This window comes from Chlamydotis macqueenii, chromosome 4 (genome assembly GCF_036417535.1).
Source record: "Chlamydotis macqueenii isolate bChlMac1 chromosome 4, bChlMac1.mat, whole genome shotgun sequence".
Classification (NCBI taxonomy): Eukaryota; Metazoa; Chordata; class Aves; order Otidiformes; family Otididae; genus Chlamydotis; species Chlamydotis macqueenii.
In genome coordinates, this window is record NC_141559.1 from 64,948,891 (window position 1) to 64,968,410 (window position 19,520).

At 40.3% G+C, this 19,520-nt stretch overlaps 1 protein-coding gene across 1 annotated transcript in view; it reads left to right on the forward strand.

The window, feature by feature from the left end:
* The first annotated feature begins 1,036 nt into the window (after positions 1–1,036).
* DHX15 (DEAH-box helicase 15) overlaps positions 1,037–19,520 on the forward strand; it is a 51,305-nt gene continuing 32,821 nt past the window's right edge. The window contains exons 1-5 of the mRNA XM_086746887.1: positions 1,037–1,253; positions 7,292–7,640; positions 14,443–14,636; positions 15,790–15,949; positions 16,340–16,558. Of these exons, the coding sequence (XP_086603013.1) occupies positions 1,186–1,253; positions 7,292–7,640; positions 14,443–14,636; positions 15,790–15,949; positions 16,340–16,558 (990 nt within the window). The 5' untranslated portion in view covers positions 1,037–1,185. The remainder of the gene's footprint in view (positions 1,254–7,291; positions 7,641–14,442; positions 14,637–15,789; positions 15,950–16,339; positions 16,559–19,520) is intronic.

Here is a 19,520-nt window from a genome sequence, read left to right on the forward strand (position 1 = left end):
GAGGCATCTTATTGTCTGCCTGACTTCTTCTCCTGTCCAGGCTCATCTGTGCCTTCAGTTAGAGGACAAATGCTTCTTGTGTAGACAGTTAACTCAGTTCTTAAGAGGTGCTGGGAGTGGTAGGAGACGGGGAACAGGTCAGGGGCATGAGAAACAACTCTAAGGACCAACTCTTCTGGACTTGGCTTAAACTTGCAGACTTCTGCTGGCAGTTACACTGGTTGGAAGCGTAAAAACCAGCTGTAATTGTGCAAGCAAAACCTAACTGTAGTGAGGAAATGGCACCTGAATTCACGTGTGTTGTTTCACTTCAGGAATTGCGTTAGTAAATGGCATTGTAGCTGAGCTCACGCTTGGAAGACTGAGATGTAGTAGAAAAACATAGGTCCATTGAAGTTCGTTATGAACATGGGTTTCCCTTGTACCGGCAATCTTGGAAAGACATAGTAGACAAACTACAAATGAAAGAAGCAAAACTAGTAACTGTGTTTCTGGGTCTCTGAAAGGCAGTTAAAGCTTTTCGTCATGAAATACCCTGCTGCGCATATTTGAGTAGTTAAAAGGCTGTATGTACTTTTACAGCATCTAGGTTTAACGTCTCTCGTTTTCTCCTATTCCTGCTGCTACAGTTGACTTGTGAAAGGCTGCCTTTCTCTGCACACACGGCTAACATGCCCAGGGCAGTCCGTCACGGCCTAAAACAGGGGTCTGCCAAGAGAGTTACCCTGCTTTAAACTCCCGTTCCAGCGCACGCGTGCCCGGGGGAACAGGCAGGGCTGTGGAAAGGCGCTTCTCTTGTAGGGCATCAACGGTAGCGGCCAGGCTGCCGGCCCTGCTCCCGCTGCCCGCGTTTCCCCGCGCGTCCCCGCCCCGCCAACCCGCATCATGGGGGGCCCCGCGCGAGGGCAAGCTCTCGACCCGCGGACCCGCCTGCCCGCGCGCGCCCGCTCCGCCCTCTTTTCCCCCACCCGCCCGCAACCCCGCCGCGCGCGCGCCAGCGTCTCGCGCAGCCCCGGCGCTTCCTTCCGGCCGCCATTTTAGTGGCTGTTCCTGGCCTCGCGGCGCCGCCGCCGCTGCTGCTCGAGGAGCGGAGAGCGCGCCCCGCCGCACCCAGCCCCGGCCCCCCGCTTCAGCCCGCCAGCCTACCCACCGCCGCATTCAGCGGCTGCTCGCCGCCCCGCCGCCATGTCCAAGCGCCACCGCTTAGATCTGGGGGACGATTACACCTCCAGCAAGAAACGCAGCACCGACGGGTAAGGGGCAGCGTGGCCCGGCCTGCGGCGGGTCGGGGATCGCAGTCGCTCCCGCGCCATCCGCTCCCCATCCTCGGCTTTAGCCGCTCCTCGCGAGGCCGGGCCTCCTTGGCGAGCGGGGCGGCCGCCGTGCGGGGGAAAGGAGAGAGTTGCAGCGGCCGAAGCCGCGCCGCCAAGCCCCGGCTGTGCAGGCCCAGGAGCCTCGGCGGCTCCCCGGAGCGCTAGGCCTAGGCCCGAGGTCGGCCTTTTTGTGAGGGCCGGGCCCCTCGGTGGGGGCGGAGGAGGCGGATGGCGGCGGGGATCGGGCGAAGAGAGCCTCGTACGGCGGTGTCGGGAGGGGGAAGGGGAGGAAGCCTTCGGCCCGGGCGCTTGGGCTGGGCTCCCGCCGCGGCGGAGCCGGGGGTGGCGCGCTGCTCGGCCCACTCCTCCGCGCCCGGCTTTGTCTGCAGCTCTTTTCGTTCTTTTTATCTGTTTTTTTTTTTTCCCCCCCTTTCCTTTTTTGTTTGTTTCCTTCTTCCTCTCTCTGGCTTGAGAGGTCTGGCAAATGTGGTCCTAGAGGTCAGCATGAGGTTTGTTCCGCCTGTATAATTAGTGCCTAGCGTGGTAGGAACGTTATTCCTTTGTTAACGGCTTTCACTCAGTAACCGGCGGGGATATGCCTGACTTGAAGTAAGAATCGGGGGTGGGGTGGGTTTTGGGGTAGGGCTCGGTGGAGGGATTATATTTTTTTTTCTCCTTATTTTTGCAGAGGTTTAAAGTTTTAGGACTGTACTGCACAAGCTTTAGCAGATCGTCATTAAGATTAAAGAAATTACAGGAACATAGAGAATACATTAGTGCTGTTCTCTTGTACACAATTGTTTTAGAGCCTTCTCTGCATAATCTCTTATCCTCTAATTCGAGAGGAGGGGGCAGCTCTTCCAAGTAATTTTCTGAAGTCTAAAAGAACACGAATAAACACTGTGTTTATTTGGTCTGTCCTTTTTGATGGAGCACAGAAGCACAAAATTAATCCATTTCTAAAGTCCAAAAGTATTGTTTTGGTCTAGATTATTTATCTAAGAAAAATGTTTAATCTTCTGAAACTTGCAGTAACTAAAAGTCTACTGTAGCCGTTAGTGTTCACTGATAAACAGTCTGCAAAACTTGGCTTTTTTTTTTTTTTAAAGGTGAGCTTGTATAGCTTTAGTTTTTAGCCCTTAGTGTGATGCATTTTTCTTTGCTAAACGAAAGTGAATGTCATTGAACATGTTTCCTGTATGTAGGATCACTGTAATCTTATTTTTCAAAGAAATGTGTTGCACTACTTATTTCCTTTAATACTTTATTTTTACATGATTTCCCAGAAGTAGAAATACTTCTTTTATGTATACGGAGAAGTTGTACATAGGCAGCTTTTTTGTATGTAGAGTTTTTTGTAAAATTTTCAAATGGTTATGCCAAAACTGGACATTACTTTAAAACCAACAGTCGTACCACATTTAAGATAATCACAGGTCAGTATTTCCTTGTTTGTGTGTTGGTGGGGTCTGTAGTGGTTTTTTTTTTGTTGTTGTGATTTTATTGTTTGTTATTGTTTTTAGTGATTATCTACTATCATCCTGCTCTTGGTCTTGCCATTTTATATACATTGTAATGAGTTCCCGCAAGTGGTAAAACTTCTTAATTGTAAGTCTTTGACCTTTATGGCACCTAAAAACTGTACAATTGCTGGTCTTGTGCCCCTTCTGTGTCCCTTCCTCCTCTGCCTAAAAAGCATTAAACAACATAGGACTGAGAACAAGTCACTATAAGTCTAATTATTGAGTGCGATTATTGCTGGTATGAATGGAAATCTTAATTCATGTTGCACCAGCCGTACTGATGTCTTGATTTATTTTAGGGTAGTTTAGTTTTACAGTTTACAGAATGCTGTAAGGAAGGTGCACAGAGATTCTTACACAGCGTGTATGTACATGTCTTCCCCTGTTTGGAAAGTGCCTTTATGCAGTTCAGTTGGTTTTGAAGCTGCATTCAGCTGAATTAGCTCCTTGGATGTTTACAACTTCACATGCAGAGCTGTAGTTTATCTTGCATTCAGACTGGACCACCTGAGTAAATATGAAAGTCATATCAAGTTACTCTATAGTTTTTTGTAGTTCTTTTTTAACTGAGGCCTGACTGGTATGTGTGGCTCTACCAGGCAGTGATGGTAGGCCAACAGGCTTCTAATTGTTGGTATAACCTTAAACATTGGGACAACATCTGTGTTCTTCCAGTCTTGAAGTATCATCTATCAAGTAAAAAACTTTTTGGAAAAATGGGAATTTTATGGAAGTCTTTTGGTTACCATTTTTTGTGTGAATTGCATACCTGCTACTTAAAATCAGTTAATTTTTTTTTCCAAACATCCTTAATTTCAGTTATTGTGTAACATCACAGTTACAATGTTAGTGAGGTGTATCATTCAGACTAATTATACCTTGCTTTTTAGATATAGAACAGAAATCCTCCTTTAGCTGCTTTGGCTTTTTTACATCAACTATTGCCATGTCTAGTAATGGAGAAAAAACATTAATGTTCTGTTAGATGTGCTTAAATTTTCACTGTGATAATCAGTGGTTTTGCCTTGTGCCCTTTGTTCCATTTTCATTTTTATATACTTTTCATCGTTCAATTTGGTGATTTCTACAGCATTTCTTTTGTATCCACGTGTATATATATTATATATGTGTGGACATAAGGAAGTGAAAGCAGATAGCAGACCAGCTTACTTTAATTTGAAAAAGCAAAAAAAACCCCAAACCCTTTCTGATTATGGAGGCTGTTATGGGGTTCAAGCACAAGACAAATGTGATTAAATTATGACTCTTTTATTGTTAATTTCTGCATTTGAGATCAATCTTCTCTGTACAATAATGAAAAGTAATTTAAATGTGACAGTTTAGAAGTGAAGAACTGCCAAGTTACGTTTTTAGAAAGCGTAGTGAATTCATATGGCAGCATAACTGATGTTCCTCTTTTCCCTTGTTGACCAAGGGAGTCTGGATGTGTCTCCTGCTAAGTTTCAGTAAAAATGGGATACTGGGAAATGCTTTGGGGAAGTAGGGGCAGGAAAGTGCTGCTATAAAATGACAAGTATTAGAGAGCAAGTTTGAGGGCATGTTAGATGTTGTGTTTTTTTCTATGCTGAGATCTAGTTGCCCCCACTTCTCTTTTTTTCTTTTTTTCTTTTTTTTTTTTTTTTTAATTGGAGAGAGACAACTCTCTTAACCTGTAAGTAGTTATTTCTGAAATGTAGATAGAACTTGATAAGTTTGTTTTCTTATTTGTGCGATTAAACAGCTGTAAGAGTTAAATGAAGAAATTGAGAAATGGAGGATTAACAGGACTTTCCATTCTGGTTTGTAGTCCATTTAATCCACTGTCTTGTTCTTGAGGTTGTATTTTTATCTATGCTTTAAGCCCACACAAATTGCTACCAACATGGAAGACAACAGTGCTGCCCTCTTCCTGGTGTGCTGCAAGTGAGTGTTTGAGAGACTGGATCAGAGAACTGATGTGAGTTAGAATTAACATTGGTGGAGGGGGTCTAGGGAGGGCTTGTTCTTCACAAGGCCGCTGAGATGCTGACACCAACACAGGAAGAGCTGGCAATGATGTGAGTCTGTTCATCTGAACAGTAGCGCTAGTTCATGTGAGGCTGAAGCATACCTGAAGATACGCTTGATGATCTACCTTGTAGATGCTGCTGACATTGTGCTGTTTAAATAAATGGTTAGGGAACAGTTTGGGTTGTTGAAGTGTGTTTTTTACACTTTGACTAGATACCAATGAAGAATAAAAATCCTTTAGAAGCACGCACAAAAAACCCAACCCAAAAACCAAACCAGCAAACCCCCATTAGTAGTGTATGTAATTCTTCCCTTCAGTGAAGTCAGTGCTGTTACCAGGTTGTTGCATTTTACCCTGGCTTTACCATTCTTAAATAGCTTTTGTAACTTTATTTCCTCCTCTTATTAATGATGTTATTATCTGACAATGCACTTGTTTATAAGATATTTTAAGATCTGATTTGACTATTAGTTAATGAGCTATTCAGAAGGCTTCATTCCTGTCTGATACATGCTATTAGACTCTTCCACCATCAAGTGTAGCATAATGGAGGCTGGTTCCTTCAGGCTCCTATTGGGTTCTGCAATATTTGCCTGTCATTTTACAGTAAGAAGAGATTTCTAGCTTGTACAGTATTTGACCGTATTGAAAGTAATGTTCAAGCTATGGTATCTTGGATTCAAGCAAAGGCTCTAAAAGGGCCTTAATTTCAGACAATTCAGTGTCCATAGCTTTAGGAAAATCTGTATACAAGTGAGGTAAATGACAGTATGCTTTGTCGTCCTTCTTTCTTTTCAATTGGTCTGTGTTAAAAGAAGTCTTCTTAAAAAAAAACTTAAAATGACAGCCTCTGAAGCTGTAATATGTTGAGCGGAAAAAAAATACAACCTGCATAGATTACATTCATTTATATAAGAACAAGAGTGGTGGTTGTTTCTAATGTGCAGCATGTTTTGAATTAAAATGTCTAGAATCAGTACTAATATAGTCTTGATTATTTCATCTTCCCTGTAGGTAGAAATTTGCTTATTACTTCACCAATTATATTTGAATTCCAACTGCATGTTTAAAAAAAAAAAGCTGTGGAGAGAGGTGTTGGCCAATAGTTTTCTTTAGAGATGCTCTCTACTCTTTTCTTTCAAGCATGCCTGAGTGCTGCTAAAGAAGAGGGGAGGGGTTTGTTTCCCCTTAATGCCTACTCCTAAAAAAGTTTGTATGTGCATTTACTATAAAGCTGATATTGACTTAGCTTGTTCTTTTGCATTTTTGATGGGATTCCAGTTAACATAATGCACAAAATAAGCTGAAGCTGAGGATATCCTCAGTTTTGCAGGCAAAGATGCCACTAATCTTTTGACTTATACTAGTTTAAGATGTGATAGACTGTTTTCATAAAGCGGGGCTTATTTCAGAATGCTGAGTTAGGGTAAGTTTGGGATTTTTATTAAAAGCGTTTAGCTGTAGTTCTTTGGGTCAAACTGGGGATTTCTTTCTAAGTCTTACGGTCTTTGTAGGGAGAGTGAGATTAGCTGCAGTAATAAGTTTGCAAAATCGGAAACCGGAACCAAGACCGAGGCCAGAGATGGAAATTTGAGTGGATAACTATGTTGAAAGTAACACTGTTTTTCTTTTGAAAGTGCAATGAAATTTTTTTGACTTAGTATTTGGAACAAATGGGAATACGTAAATGTTGGTTGTTTTAAGTATGTGGTAGGAGGTGATACTGGAGAAGATGGTACAACTTGGTAGTGTTAAGTTAATGGTTGGACTGGATGATCTTAAGGGTTTTTTTCCAACCTAAGTGATTCTATGAACTGTAGGGGCTGGTTTTAAGTCTTAAGTTTCAGACTCAACGGCCTGTATATGAAAGTTGATTGAATCAGAATTGTAAGGAAGACTTCAAACAAGAAAATCTACAAAGTAATTGTGAGGATGTTAAAATAAAACTTTTGTTCCAGGGCTTGCTTGTCTTCAGTTAGTTTTTGTGGGTTAGCATAATTCCCTTGCTAGGTAGGTAAGAAGACTACTTAGTAATGTCTGTTTTTTCTGCGGCAGCAGCAAGTAGGCATGGGAAGAATTGTGATAAAACTCTAGAATGTACAGCTTATTCTTCATAATCATTAAATGAAGAGGGTTAAGAAGATGCTGTCTTCATGTGATGACTTTCTTCAGTCATCATCCTGTGTCTTACATCAGCCTGTAGTGAGAGGAACTGTGGCAGCGCTTATGTACAATGAGTGTAACTATGTATATTTAATGTTCAGTATGCATCGTTGTTACTCTTTACTTATCCTTCTAGCTATGTTTGCACGGCTTTTGAAAAAGATGTGGTTTATATCCGCATTGTACTAGACACCTTTAAAGTTGCTTTGTATTTAAATTCCTACTATGTATTTAAATATTCAAGTATCTCATTTTCTGCTGTGTCTCTTAACTCATTTTAGGAAAGATCGTGACCGGGACAGGGACCGTGATGACCGTTCTAAAGATCGCGACAGGGATCGTGACAGAGATAGAGATCGTGACAGAGAAAGAGACAAGGAAAAAGATTTGCGACCTACATCTAACTCAACGTATTATGCAGCTGCTGGGTTACAAACTATAAAACCAGCAATGATTCCACACAGTATTAACCCTTTCACAAATCTGCCACATACACCACGATATTATGACATCCTGAAAAAAAGGCTACAGCTTCCTGTCTGGGAATATAAAGAAAGATTTACGGATATTTTGATTAGGCATCAGTCATTTGTGCTGGTTGGAGAGACTGGGTCTGGTAAAACAACACAGGTGAGTTCTTATATATAAATATATATGATACTGCAGTGTTTTAAAGGTTGAGACTGTTGCTAGGTGCGTGGTCGAGGTGAAACTTCGTTTGGTTTCTTGGAATTGATTGTGGGAGAACCTCATAAATTGTGAGCAAAACTAATTTGATGAACGTTTTATTTGCTTAATGAATACGAAAGTGAGAAGAGTCTTTCAGCATCTTCCCCTTTCACAGTCCAGTCCTGTTGTCTGGCTTGTACTTATCTTAGAATTTATAATTGGTAATTAATTATCTCTTTGTTAAAGGAAAGTAAGAGGTTTTAATGGCTAAACATAAGTGTACTAATCCGTAAGCTGAGGTGATGGTTCCACATTTACATCTGTAGTTTATTTAGCTGTTTGTGTAGGCAGCAGCTGAAAAGTAGAAAAATAATACAGAAATAAGGACTTGTTAGTGTTTTGTGAATCTTACTGCTACAAGTATGAATTTAGAGGGAATTGAAATGTCGGGTACAGTTCTGCCATGACCTGATGGGATCATGTGTTTTGGTGGTATTCAGACTTAAGAGGAAGTGACTTGTGTTTCCTTGGTACTGAAACTTCTCAGAGGTCATACAGCTTGACAGTGCTGCAGTTAAAATCACTTTTTTTTTTTTTAATAGATTCATGGCTTTAGAAATCTTCCTCAGCACTAAAAATAGTGATGACAGATCTGGAGAGCCTCCTTAACCTTTAAGAAGAATTTTGGAGATCTGAGTTGTATCCAGCTCTGGAGCCCTTAGCACAGGAAAGACATAGACCTGTTGGAGTGGGTCTAGAGGAGGGCCACAAAAATGATCCAAGGGGTGGAGCACCTCCCCTGTGAGGACAAGCAGAGAGAGTTGGGGCTGTTCAGCCTGGAGAAGAGAAGGCTCTGGGGAGACCTTATAGTGGCCTCCCAGTACCTTAAGGGGGCCTACAGGAAAGATGGGGACAGACTTTTTAGCAGGACCTGTAGTGATAGGACGATGTAGTGGTAGGGTGATGGTTTTAAACTGAAAGAAGGTAGATTTAGACTAGACGTAAGGAAAAAAAAAATTACGATGAGGGTGGTGGAACACTGGAACAGGTTGCCCAAGAGAGGTGGTGGATGCCCCATCCCTGAAGACATTCAAGGTCTGGTTGGATGAGGCTCTGAGCAACCTAATCTGGTTGAAGATGTCCTTAATTACTGCAAGGGAGTTGGACTAGATGACCTTGGAAGGTCCCTTCTAACCAAAACTATTACATGATTCTAAACAGTGAATATCTAAGATGTAAGAGACACCACTGTAGTTATAGCAGGACGAAGTTGCTCAAGACTTTAATCTATCATCTGGTTTGCTGTTTAAAATCTGTGTGGAAAAGTGATGTAAAAAACTTCTTTGATTGTAACCTAATAAAGTCCTTTTATCTAGGCAGAAAATAAAAACTGAAGGATATTTTAGTCTTTATAAAATGCATTATAGCTAACTTATAGCTAGTCTTACAGAAATAAATTTTAAGTCATAAAATTTGAATGTCTAGAAAATATGAAGGACATAGTAGTACATTGGATACCTTTTATAGCTGTACCTGAAGTATTTGAAGTTACGTGCCCTTCTTGCTGCACATTTTAGGAACCAATGTCTTGCTTGGAGGGTACCTTATTGCGTTATCTGTATTGGTTTTTTAACATGTATAAGCTGAGACCAAGATTTTGTATAATTCTTGAGAAAAGTTTGATTATATAGTTACTTAAAAGAGACAGTATTCTGAACAGTCATGTTAAAAAAAAAAAATTATCATTGTATGATCTGAGAATTTGAAGACGTAAAGGGTATGTATTCTTAATATTTATGACATAAACTTCAAATGCATCTTACTATCATGTCATTCCCAGACACAAAGCTTTTCCTAAATTGTCCTACTACTTTGCCCCTTATTTTTTGGAAAGTCTTAAGAAACCCAAGGCATCTTTCCTAGAAATAAGGTTTAAGCTATCAAAAGCACATAAGCTGTCTTGGAAGCTTCACTGCTTCCTCTGAATTATCTCACTTTATGAGATTGCAGATACATTTTGAAACAATTAGGAGTGTCTCTGTAGGAACATGTCACTGAAAATGATCCTGCTGCCACTTAATGAAAGCCTTCTTTTGCATGTGATATTTTTACATCCTTTTTGTGATAAAGTGCTTTCTTAAAACCACTTGAGGGGTGGGTTTTTTTTTTTTTTCTTGTGTTCATTGAGCAGAGCAAGGTAAATATCTGTGGTTAAGAAATCCTCTAATGCTCAAACTGAAGGTGTACATGAACTATTTATGCTTGCTTTTATTGTTATAAAGTTGGCATTATTTGAAATGCATAATAAATTGTTATTCCAAAATTACTATCTTCCCTTTCTTGCCAATAGTAGAAGGCTGTATAGTAGAAGATAAGATTTTTGAGGGCGAGTTGCTGCCTATCAAGTCCCTTCCCTGATTATGATGTGCATGTTTTCCCTTCAGTCTTGTAGAGCACCAATGTTTGGGAACACTTGGCTTTGACAATGGAAACAGCAGGAGATAAAACTTTTCTGAAAGTCTTGTACCACATAGACTTAAAAGAAAACAAAGCACTGAAGTAGTCTGTTAGAAGCCAAGACCATTAATTTTCAAATCTTCAGTATTTGCAATGACTTGATCTGTAATTTAGACTTTTAAGTTAACTGTTTTCTTTAAATGCTCTCAGAATATACTCAGTGGTGGAACAAGCGTGCTGAATTTTTTTAGAAAGAAGTTAAGTAATTGCTATAATTGCAATGTGCACTTTCTTTTAAATGTGGGGTCATATGTGGTGCTGGTGTAAGAATTTGAGTTTCTTCTGTAGATGAAATAGTAGAGTAGCACCTGCTTTCAGTCGAGAGCCTTAACTATAAAGGGTAGGATGTTTATTGACATAGCGTAAGGGATGCCACTTTGTCAGCAAGTTTTCTTGGCAGGTGGAGTTCAGAAGCAAGGTGATTCTGAGTATAGCTTGATCTCCTACTGTCCTTGCAGTCCACAAGAGAATTGGTATGGTTAAGTCTGACCCATTTTCAACTAATGAAAATTCTGATAGTTCTACCTTATAACTTTAAATGGAGAAAGCTTTCAATAAATTGAAGTGTCTGAGGAAAGCCACAAGGACAGTGCTCTTCCCTCTCCTACCCTGCATCCCTTTAAAAATGAGACTTTCCTTTGACTTTGGAATAGTCTTTAACAGCCCTCAGTGCATTTATCTTTGGTCTTAGAGGCAACTGTATGTGTAGTCCCTACCTCCTAACGTTTATGGCCGTTATATTTTAAAATCTCTATTCATTGTGAAAGTCCTTGAGGTTAAGGGGTCTGCTAACTAAAGCTGTTCCTCATGCTTTCATATTGATAAAATGGCTTATTTAAAGGAAAGTCAAGGATTTCAGTGATTTGTAGCTTTTCTGTGTCAGTGGAGTTGAGTTAATTTTATCTTAGGTTTTAACGGAAACAGATGATAAGAAGTGTTTAATGTATTCCCAGTCATGACTGAGGCAGGAGATGTAGTATACAATAGTTTAGGTGGAAAAGACCTTTAAGATCATCAGATCCCACCATTAACCTAGCACAGCCAAGTCCACCACTAAACCATGTCCATAAGCACCACATCTACATGTCTTTTAAATACCCCCAGGGATAGTGGCCCCACCACCTCCCTGAGCAGCCTGTTCCAACGCTTGACAACCCTTTCAGTGAAGAAGCTTTTCCTACTATCCATTCTAAACCTCCTCCGGCACAGCTTGAGGCCGTTTCCTCTTGTCCTATCACTTGTTGCTTGGGAAAAGAGACTGACACCCACCTCACTACAACTTCCTTTCAGGCAGTTATAGAGAGTGGTAAGGTTTATCCTCAGCCTCCTTTTCTCCATGCTAAATAACCCCAGTTCCCTCAGCCATTCCTTGTGATGCTTGTTCTCTAGGGCTTTCACCACCTTTCTTGCTCCAACACCTGAATGTCTGTAGTGAGGAGCCCAAAACTGCACACAGTATTCGAGGTGCAGTCTCACTAGTGCTGAGTACAAGAGGATGTTCACTCCCTGTTCCTGCTGGCCACACTATTTCTGATACAAGTCAGGATGCTGTTGGTCCTCTTGGCCACCTGGGCACGCTGCTGGCTCATATTTAGCCAGCTGTCAACTGATATTCCCAGGTCCTCTTCTGCCAGGCAGCTTTCCAGCTACTCTTCCCCAAGCCTGTAGTGTTGCATGGGCTTGTGACCCAAGTGCAGGACCTGGCCCTTAAGAGTTATTGAACCTCATACAATTGGTCTCAGCCCGTCGATCCAGCCTTTCCAGACCCCTTGGTAGAGCCTTTCTACCCATAAGCAGAGCCCCCCCCGACAACTCTGTCATCTGCAAACTTACTGCGGGCACATTCGATCTCCTTGTGTGGATTGTTGGTAAATATATTAAATGGAACTGGCCCCAATACTGAGTTCTGGGGAACACCACTTGTGACTGGCTGTCAGCTCAGCTGGATTCAACTCTGCTCACCGTAACTTTGGACCTGGCCATCTAGCCAATTTCTTTTGCCCAGAAAAGACTACACCTGTCCAAGCTGTGAGAAGCCAGTTTCTCCAGGAGAATGCTGTGGGAAGTGATGTCAAAGGCCTTACGATAGGTACATAACATCCACTGCCTTTCCCTCATCTGCTAAGACGTTCGCCTTGTCATAGGAGGTCAGGTTAGTCAAGCAGGACCTGGCTTTCATAAACCCATGCTGACTGGGCCTGATCACCTGGTTGTCCTGTGCGTGCCACGTGATGGCACTCAGGATGATCTGCTCCATAACCTTCCCTGGCACAGAGGTCAGACTGATAGGCTTGTAGTTCCCTGGATCCTCCTTGCTGCCCTTCTTATAGTGGAGCTTCACGTTTGCCAACCTCCAGTCACCTAGGACCTCCCCAGTGAGCCAGGACTGCTGGTAAATGATGGAAACTATCTTGGTGAGCACTTCCACCAGCTCCCTCGGTATCCTTGGGTAGATCCCATCCGGCCCTAAAGAAAGACTTGTGTGTGTCTGAGGGGTGTAGCAGGTCACTCACCGTTTCCCCTTGGATTATGGGGGCTTCGTTCTGCTCCTTGTCCCTGTCTTCTAGCTCAGGGAGCTGGGTACCTGGAGAAGAACTGGTCTGACTATTAAAGGCTGAGGCAAAGAAGGTACAAAGTACCTCAGCAATTTCCTCGTCCTTTGTCACTGTGTTTCCCGCCCCTGCATCCAAAGTATGGAATGGTTGATTTTCCTAGTGTTTGTATTTCTTCTAAAGCTGGGCATGAAAAATATTCTGGTGGTTGTCGTAACACATTGATGTCTATGTAGCCCCTTTTCTTTCATTTCATACCAGTGCTGTAGGTTTTGCTGTTTACTGGAAAACCACTTCTAAGTTACTTCTGTTTCATGCTACTGTGGCCTGACAGACCTGCTGGTTTTCAAGTTTGTTTCGGGACTTGCTCTGTTTAAAGTGAGGAAGCTTCAACTAGTATGCTTAGAGTTGGGTTTTTATTAGTGACTTTGGAAGCAAATTTCTTTCTCTGCAATGCACATTAGTGGAGTGTGTATGTATTACAGGATAACATTTCAGGTTCATGCTACCAATGTTCAACAACTGCTATTTTTAGTTCTGAATAGTACTTCCAGAAATTTGAGGTTTTTTTTCTTCTCAGTAGTATATTAGTCTCCTGCCATATTTTGATAATCTTTGCTTTCTTTTTTTTTTTTTTTTGTATTTATAATGGAACTATGTTCTCCATTTAAAAATTTTTCATTACAGTCTACACTTGTCTGCTTGTGGATATATTCTAGTATTCAGTTATGTCCGTTTTGCTGTGGAAATATGGTATTCTAGAAGAAAAAAAAATCCTGGTTTAAATGATACTGCTTTTCCTGTTGTTCTGCATTGGTGCAATGTATAAATATTTTTTTTTTTTTTTCCCCCTCTCTAGAAGTGAACTTTTAAGAATACTTTGAAAAGCAATTGCTGAGGAGTGAATTTTATTTGATCTGTAAACTTGGAACTAGTTGTGCCTGGAGATGTTTCCTCATAAAATGTCACACTGAGAACATGTTAAGAATATTCCATCTTCATCAAACTGTTACTGACCTTAGAAATGATTCTCAATAAAGCTTCCTATTTTGGGTGATTCTTGCTGTTTCCAGATTCCTAACAGGAGTAGAAAATTGCTGACTGAAAATAAAATGTGCTAACATAGGCAGAGAAACATAGGGGTTTCATATCTGGCTGATAAAATTTCAAAAGAACAATCATTAACAAAATGAACATAACTGATTATTTCTTCACTTTATTTGTTGTGATTTCTGGCTAAGACTATTTTTTTTTCACTAAAATATTTCTTTTTGCTGAATCTATTAATAGGCACTACTTTTTAAAGCCACAAGTGTAATTTGCTTACTATAAACCTTAAACTGCTACAGATGTCAAAATTCTGACTGTTAATTTTAATTTTGGTTGCTTTGGAGCATGTTGGCTGCTGCTAAGTATCTATATAGGATACTGATTTAACAGTGCTTAAAGGTATTGTGAAGCTGTGTATTTCTTTGCTAACTTCAAAGATGGTTATGTACTTGCTTAATGTGATTGTGCTTTATTTAGTGGCATTGGGTCCAACTAAGTGGTCTGTCTGCTCTCATGCTTTGTATATTTTCGTGCATGCAGTTGGCATCTCAGTGGAATTATAACTATATTTGATACAATATGAAGGTTACAGATTACATCTGGCCATTTGACGTGTGTTTAAAACTGAATTTTATTCTTGACAGATCCCTCAATGGTGTGTTGACTACATGCGCTCGTTACCTGGACCAAAGAGGGGAGTAGCATGTACCCAGCCTAGGAGAGTAGCCGCAATGAGTGTGGCACAGCGGGTTGCTGATGAGATGGATGTCATGCTGGGCCAGGAAGTTGGTTACTCTATTCGATTTGAAGACTGCAGTAGTGCAAAAACCATTTTGAAGTAAGTATGGCAACTGTTGGGTAAAGGTATAACAGCCTGCTTGGAGGTGGGGGGAATCACAGGGTTGTAAAGGGTGTGAGCAAAGTTATGAAAGGAGTAATGAGGAGGGGAAATTAATCTATGGACATTCTATGAGGGGAGAAGAGAGACAGGAGCTGTAGCATGAACTGAGAGAAACCTGGAGTTTGGGGCTTGAGTAGAATTGACAATAAGTTGTTGCTCCTAAAAAAAAAAAAAAAAAAAAAAAAAAAAAAATCACCACGCCCTATGGAAATTAATTTTAAGTGATCCGTAAAGAAGAGGCTGATCTGAAGAAGTATTTCTATGGTTAAGGTGCTATTTGGAATAAAGCCCTTCAGCATTCAGTTTCTCTTCATGTTAATGCATTCAGCTGATCTTTGTGGTATCTTCCTACTCAGGGTAATCCTGGTGAAGTTCACTAGATTGCTTCAGTAAGGAGAGCTACTGCAGAGTTTCAGGACTGGCCTGTACCTGACTCTGAGACACCTGGTGTTTCGGTTGTCACCTGTTTAGAGGTTCTTTTGCTGTGTTGGTGGAACAAGGCCCACTTGATACATCATTTGCAGATGATGTTCAGAATGCTTAGTTAAAAAGGTTTTCACATAGCGTGGTTCAAGAATTAGTGCTTTTCTATCAAAAGATGTCATACATCTTTTGTTCGTACAAGTAGTTAAAGGCTGGGAATAAAGTTAATGTATAAAAAAGAAATTTAACTGAGATGGAAAAGCAAAAAAGTGAACAGAAGATCTGCAAGTAGAAAAGGGGAGAAACAATTGCAGAAATAGTATTTCTAGGATTTCTGAGGCTTCCCCCTCCACCTTGTTTTCCTGTCTCTGTAGACTTGGAAGTCTGCGAGTAATAGTCTATAGATGAGTTATAAATGTTGCTAAACCTTGTTTACCTTTCATTTTTTATTATTATTATTTTTTTTTTTATTTTAAGCTTCCCCCCCTACTCCCAGATTTCACTTACACTCTCCAGTAATTTCTATTTGAAAACTTAAAATAAGTTTGTTACCTTGCTGGAAGTAGTTTACTAATGTTTGTTTTTAAAAAGTTGATTAAAAGCTTAGTTTGAGCTCTGTATCAGACTTAATAAAATTGGTGTTGAAATTCATTTTGTTTGTGTTCAGGTATATGACTGATGGTATGTTACTTCGTGAAGCAATGAATGATCCTTTGCTGGAGCGCTATGGTGTTATAATTCTTGATGAGGCCCATGAAAGAACACTGGCTACTGATATTTTGATGGGAGTTTTGAAGGAAGTTGTAAGACAGAGATCTGATTTGAAGGTCAGTAATGATGAAGCTCAACAGTATCTCCTTTCTAGTTGCTGGCATACTAAATAAGGTATCTGTGTGCTTACCATTGGCCGATTTTTATAATAAACTGAAGTAGATCAACTGTTTTTTGATCTAATGATAATATGTATTGGAAGGATAACCCTAGGGAATTCTTAATGCAGTTTGTGTTGAAGAAAATGCTAGAAGCAACATAATTGTAGCTTAACCTTTTCATATTTGACTAGGAATTTTTTTGGACCTTCAGGTGATGAAGGCGTGCTTAAATCGCAGTCAACAGTTGAGTTTGATTTCTTACAGTTACTAATTGTATGCGTAACGTATCACAAATTCTTGTTAACCTTTGGAGTAAATTTTTTTTTTTGTCCTCCGAACCTGCAGGTTATAGTTATGAGTGCTACTTTAGATGCTGGCAAGTTTCAGATCTATTTTGATAACTGTCCTCTTCTAACTATCCCGGGTCGCACTCATCCTGTGGAGATATTCTACACTCCAGAACCTGAAAGAGACTACCTTGAGGCAGCCATTCGAACAGTGATCCAAATTCACATGTGTGAAGAAGAGGAAGGAGATCTCTTACTTTTTCTTACTGGACAAGAGGTACTTTCTTCGCCACCCCCCACACCCCCTACCCCCATCCATCATTCCATACAGAAAGTTTAAGTGGCTTGTGTAGACTGAAGTGTTTAGTTTCCTTTTGTAGTTTGTCATTTGAGTGACTTGAGGTTTTCTACCTGCCATACACTTCAGGTCCTTAGTCATACGCATATGCAATGTCATACACATATCTGTCATACCTGTATGCAATGCAAGCCCTTTCTAGAGTGAAAAAGTCTCATGTTACTTGTGTGCTTCTAGAATAGAAACCTAGAGCGTTGTTCTAGCTAGGATAATTTTTCTGGAGCTGAGGCTGGTGGTACCTGCAGCCAGGGGATACACTGGGATTTTTTACCCATTAGCCAAGAGCTGGGATAGCTAACCCGGATGAGCCAAACTGGTATTCGATACCATGTGACATCATGCTCCATGTGTGGGGATGGTGCCAAGGGGTTTTAGCTACTCAGGAGCAAGCTAGGCATCAATATCTACCATGAGCGATTGTACTGGGAATCTTGTGCTTAATATATTCTGTTATTGTTACTGTATTGTTTTTTTTCTTCTCTGTTTTCTCTTCCTTTGCTGTTCTGTTAAACTGTTTTTATCCCAAATGAGTTTTGCCTTTCTTTTTCCCCGATTCTCCTCCCTATCCCACTTTGGGGGGCGAGGAAGGGGAGGAGTGAGTCAGCGGCCATGTGCTATTTTAGCTGCTGAGTGGGGCTAAACCGCAACAAGTATGAACCCTAGATTTGTACTGATGTGAACTCAAAAGTTCTGGGTTCTTGGTCATATTCGTGTTTTTACTGAAAATGTAGTTCTGTGCACTTCTGGATGTGTATTGTACAACTCATCTGAAGAGTAACACTTTGGTTCTGCTGTGTAGCTATAGGTAGTAGTTTTAATAAAAATGTTTGGGCTTTGTTTTTTATGAATAGTTTTGAATATTAGGTTGTAGTCTTTCTGTACGACAAATACTGGAAGTTATGTCTCAGAAGTGGACTCAGTGCCTTGAAAAGAGGATTGTACAAAAGCAGTTAAGCTAAACTACATCAGGAAACAATGATTTTTCTGGAAGTCTTAAGTCCTTTTTTGGAAATAAATTGGGTTTTTTTAGTCCTGATCCGTTGCTCTGAAGCTCTTTTTAGTGTCTGTATTAGTAAATTTAATGGAGAAGATATAAAAAAACCCCATAGTTGTTGTGAAAGTTTACGTGACTGGATCAACCTCAGATTCATATTTTTAGTAGAGGGAGAAACATAGCTAGCAAAAAATGTTTTTCTGACTCATTCTTCTTGCAGTCAGTCCTCTTAAAGAAATACTCTTCAAAGGATGTCGAATGGTTCGGTGTCTTTAATACAAGCATACACAGTCTTAACTGTGCCAAGGGGCAAGAAATAGTACAAATAACTTGTGATGCTAAAGGTTTGAACTGGTTTGAGTTTAAGAGGCTTCAGATGAGGAGTAATTGCAGCAGTCTAAGGCAGAACGAGGGTCCGTACTAGGCTACTACCTTCACTTCCCACTGAACCCGAAGTAATTTTATATGGGCAATAAGATGAATAGCAGTTAATTAGTACAGATTGCTTTAGACATAAAGTTGATTATGGAATCTGGAGATACTAGGAAAGATTCTGTGTTGTCAGGCCCAAAAATAAAAAGTTTAAATACGTTTGGAAACCAAAGGAATCTTAATTGTATAAGCCTGTTACTGGATGAAGATAAAATTGTTGCTAATGGTGCAGAAATAAGTGTTCAATAAAAACTTCCTTCCTGAATCCTGAAAGGAACAGAAGTATATGATTATGTTCCATGAACTGCTTTTCAGTCCATTAGTAACAAAAGGGAATGTTTTAGAAACAACATTTATTGGGAAGAAACATTTTGAAACAGGACTTGTCTCACAGTCCCTGTAAGGCTAAGTGCTCATCTATTGATTTTAAAAACAAACTAAAAACCACCCTCATATATCAGGGAGATTCCAGAAGATGGAAATAATGCTCATGTTCCGTGTTATTCAGAAAAGATAGATGCTGAGATAACCTGGGTAACTGTAAGTCAGGTTGCCTGACGTGAGCCACAGGCAGACTTGGAAACTCTGACAGGGAATTCTGTTCACAATGAAAATGTATAATTGCATTTCAGTCAACATGTCTTTTTTTTTAGGCAATGGGTTTTGTCAAACTTATTCTCAGTCATTGAGATTACAAATTTAGTAGTCTAGTTGTGTACATACACATTTGTTAAACTTGACTTTAAATGTCTCAAGACTGGCTCACCTGCAGATCTCAAAGGTAACTGGTTTATTGTCTACTGGAGTTCTGCTAAAACAGCATTGGATTTCACACTTCCATAAGATCAGTAATGCGAGAATAGGTGTAAAATCCTTACAGATGAATTGTGGAATGGAGGAGGCAGAAATAATGACACAAGCTGTGTAGATCTGTCTTGCATATCTTAGTAACCTAGACACTTAAGAATGCAAAGTGTGTTCTCTGCAGCCTCAGTATCCTTTTCTCCATAAAGCCAAATGTATTATTACACATTTAGGAAGAAGAATCCAGCCTGCATCTGGAGATTTGAAGTAACGTTGTTGCAGCACTGTTGTTCTTGATCCTAGATAATGAAAAATGTTACTGTGAAGTTCTGATATCAGTGTTCCAGAAAGATTTAAAGTGATATTGGTAAAGCTGATATTGGTGTAGAAAAGAGTCGCAAAACATTTTTCAGATTTTGGTAGAGTGTTTTATAAATGAGGATTTGTTTTAAAGGCACACTTTTTTTCATCACAGTGAGCCTGGTTAAGCTCTGGACCTGTGAAAGACAGTAGCGGAGACTTTCTTATGAGGAAATTGAAGTCAAAATTGTCAAACTTTTTTAGTCTTGGTGGTAGTGACTGGGTGAGGTTAAGGCAGTAAGTGTACGGGGCTGCAGTGAACACAAGTTGTCTTGTTTAGCCTAACATAGA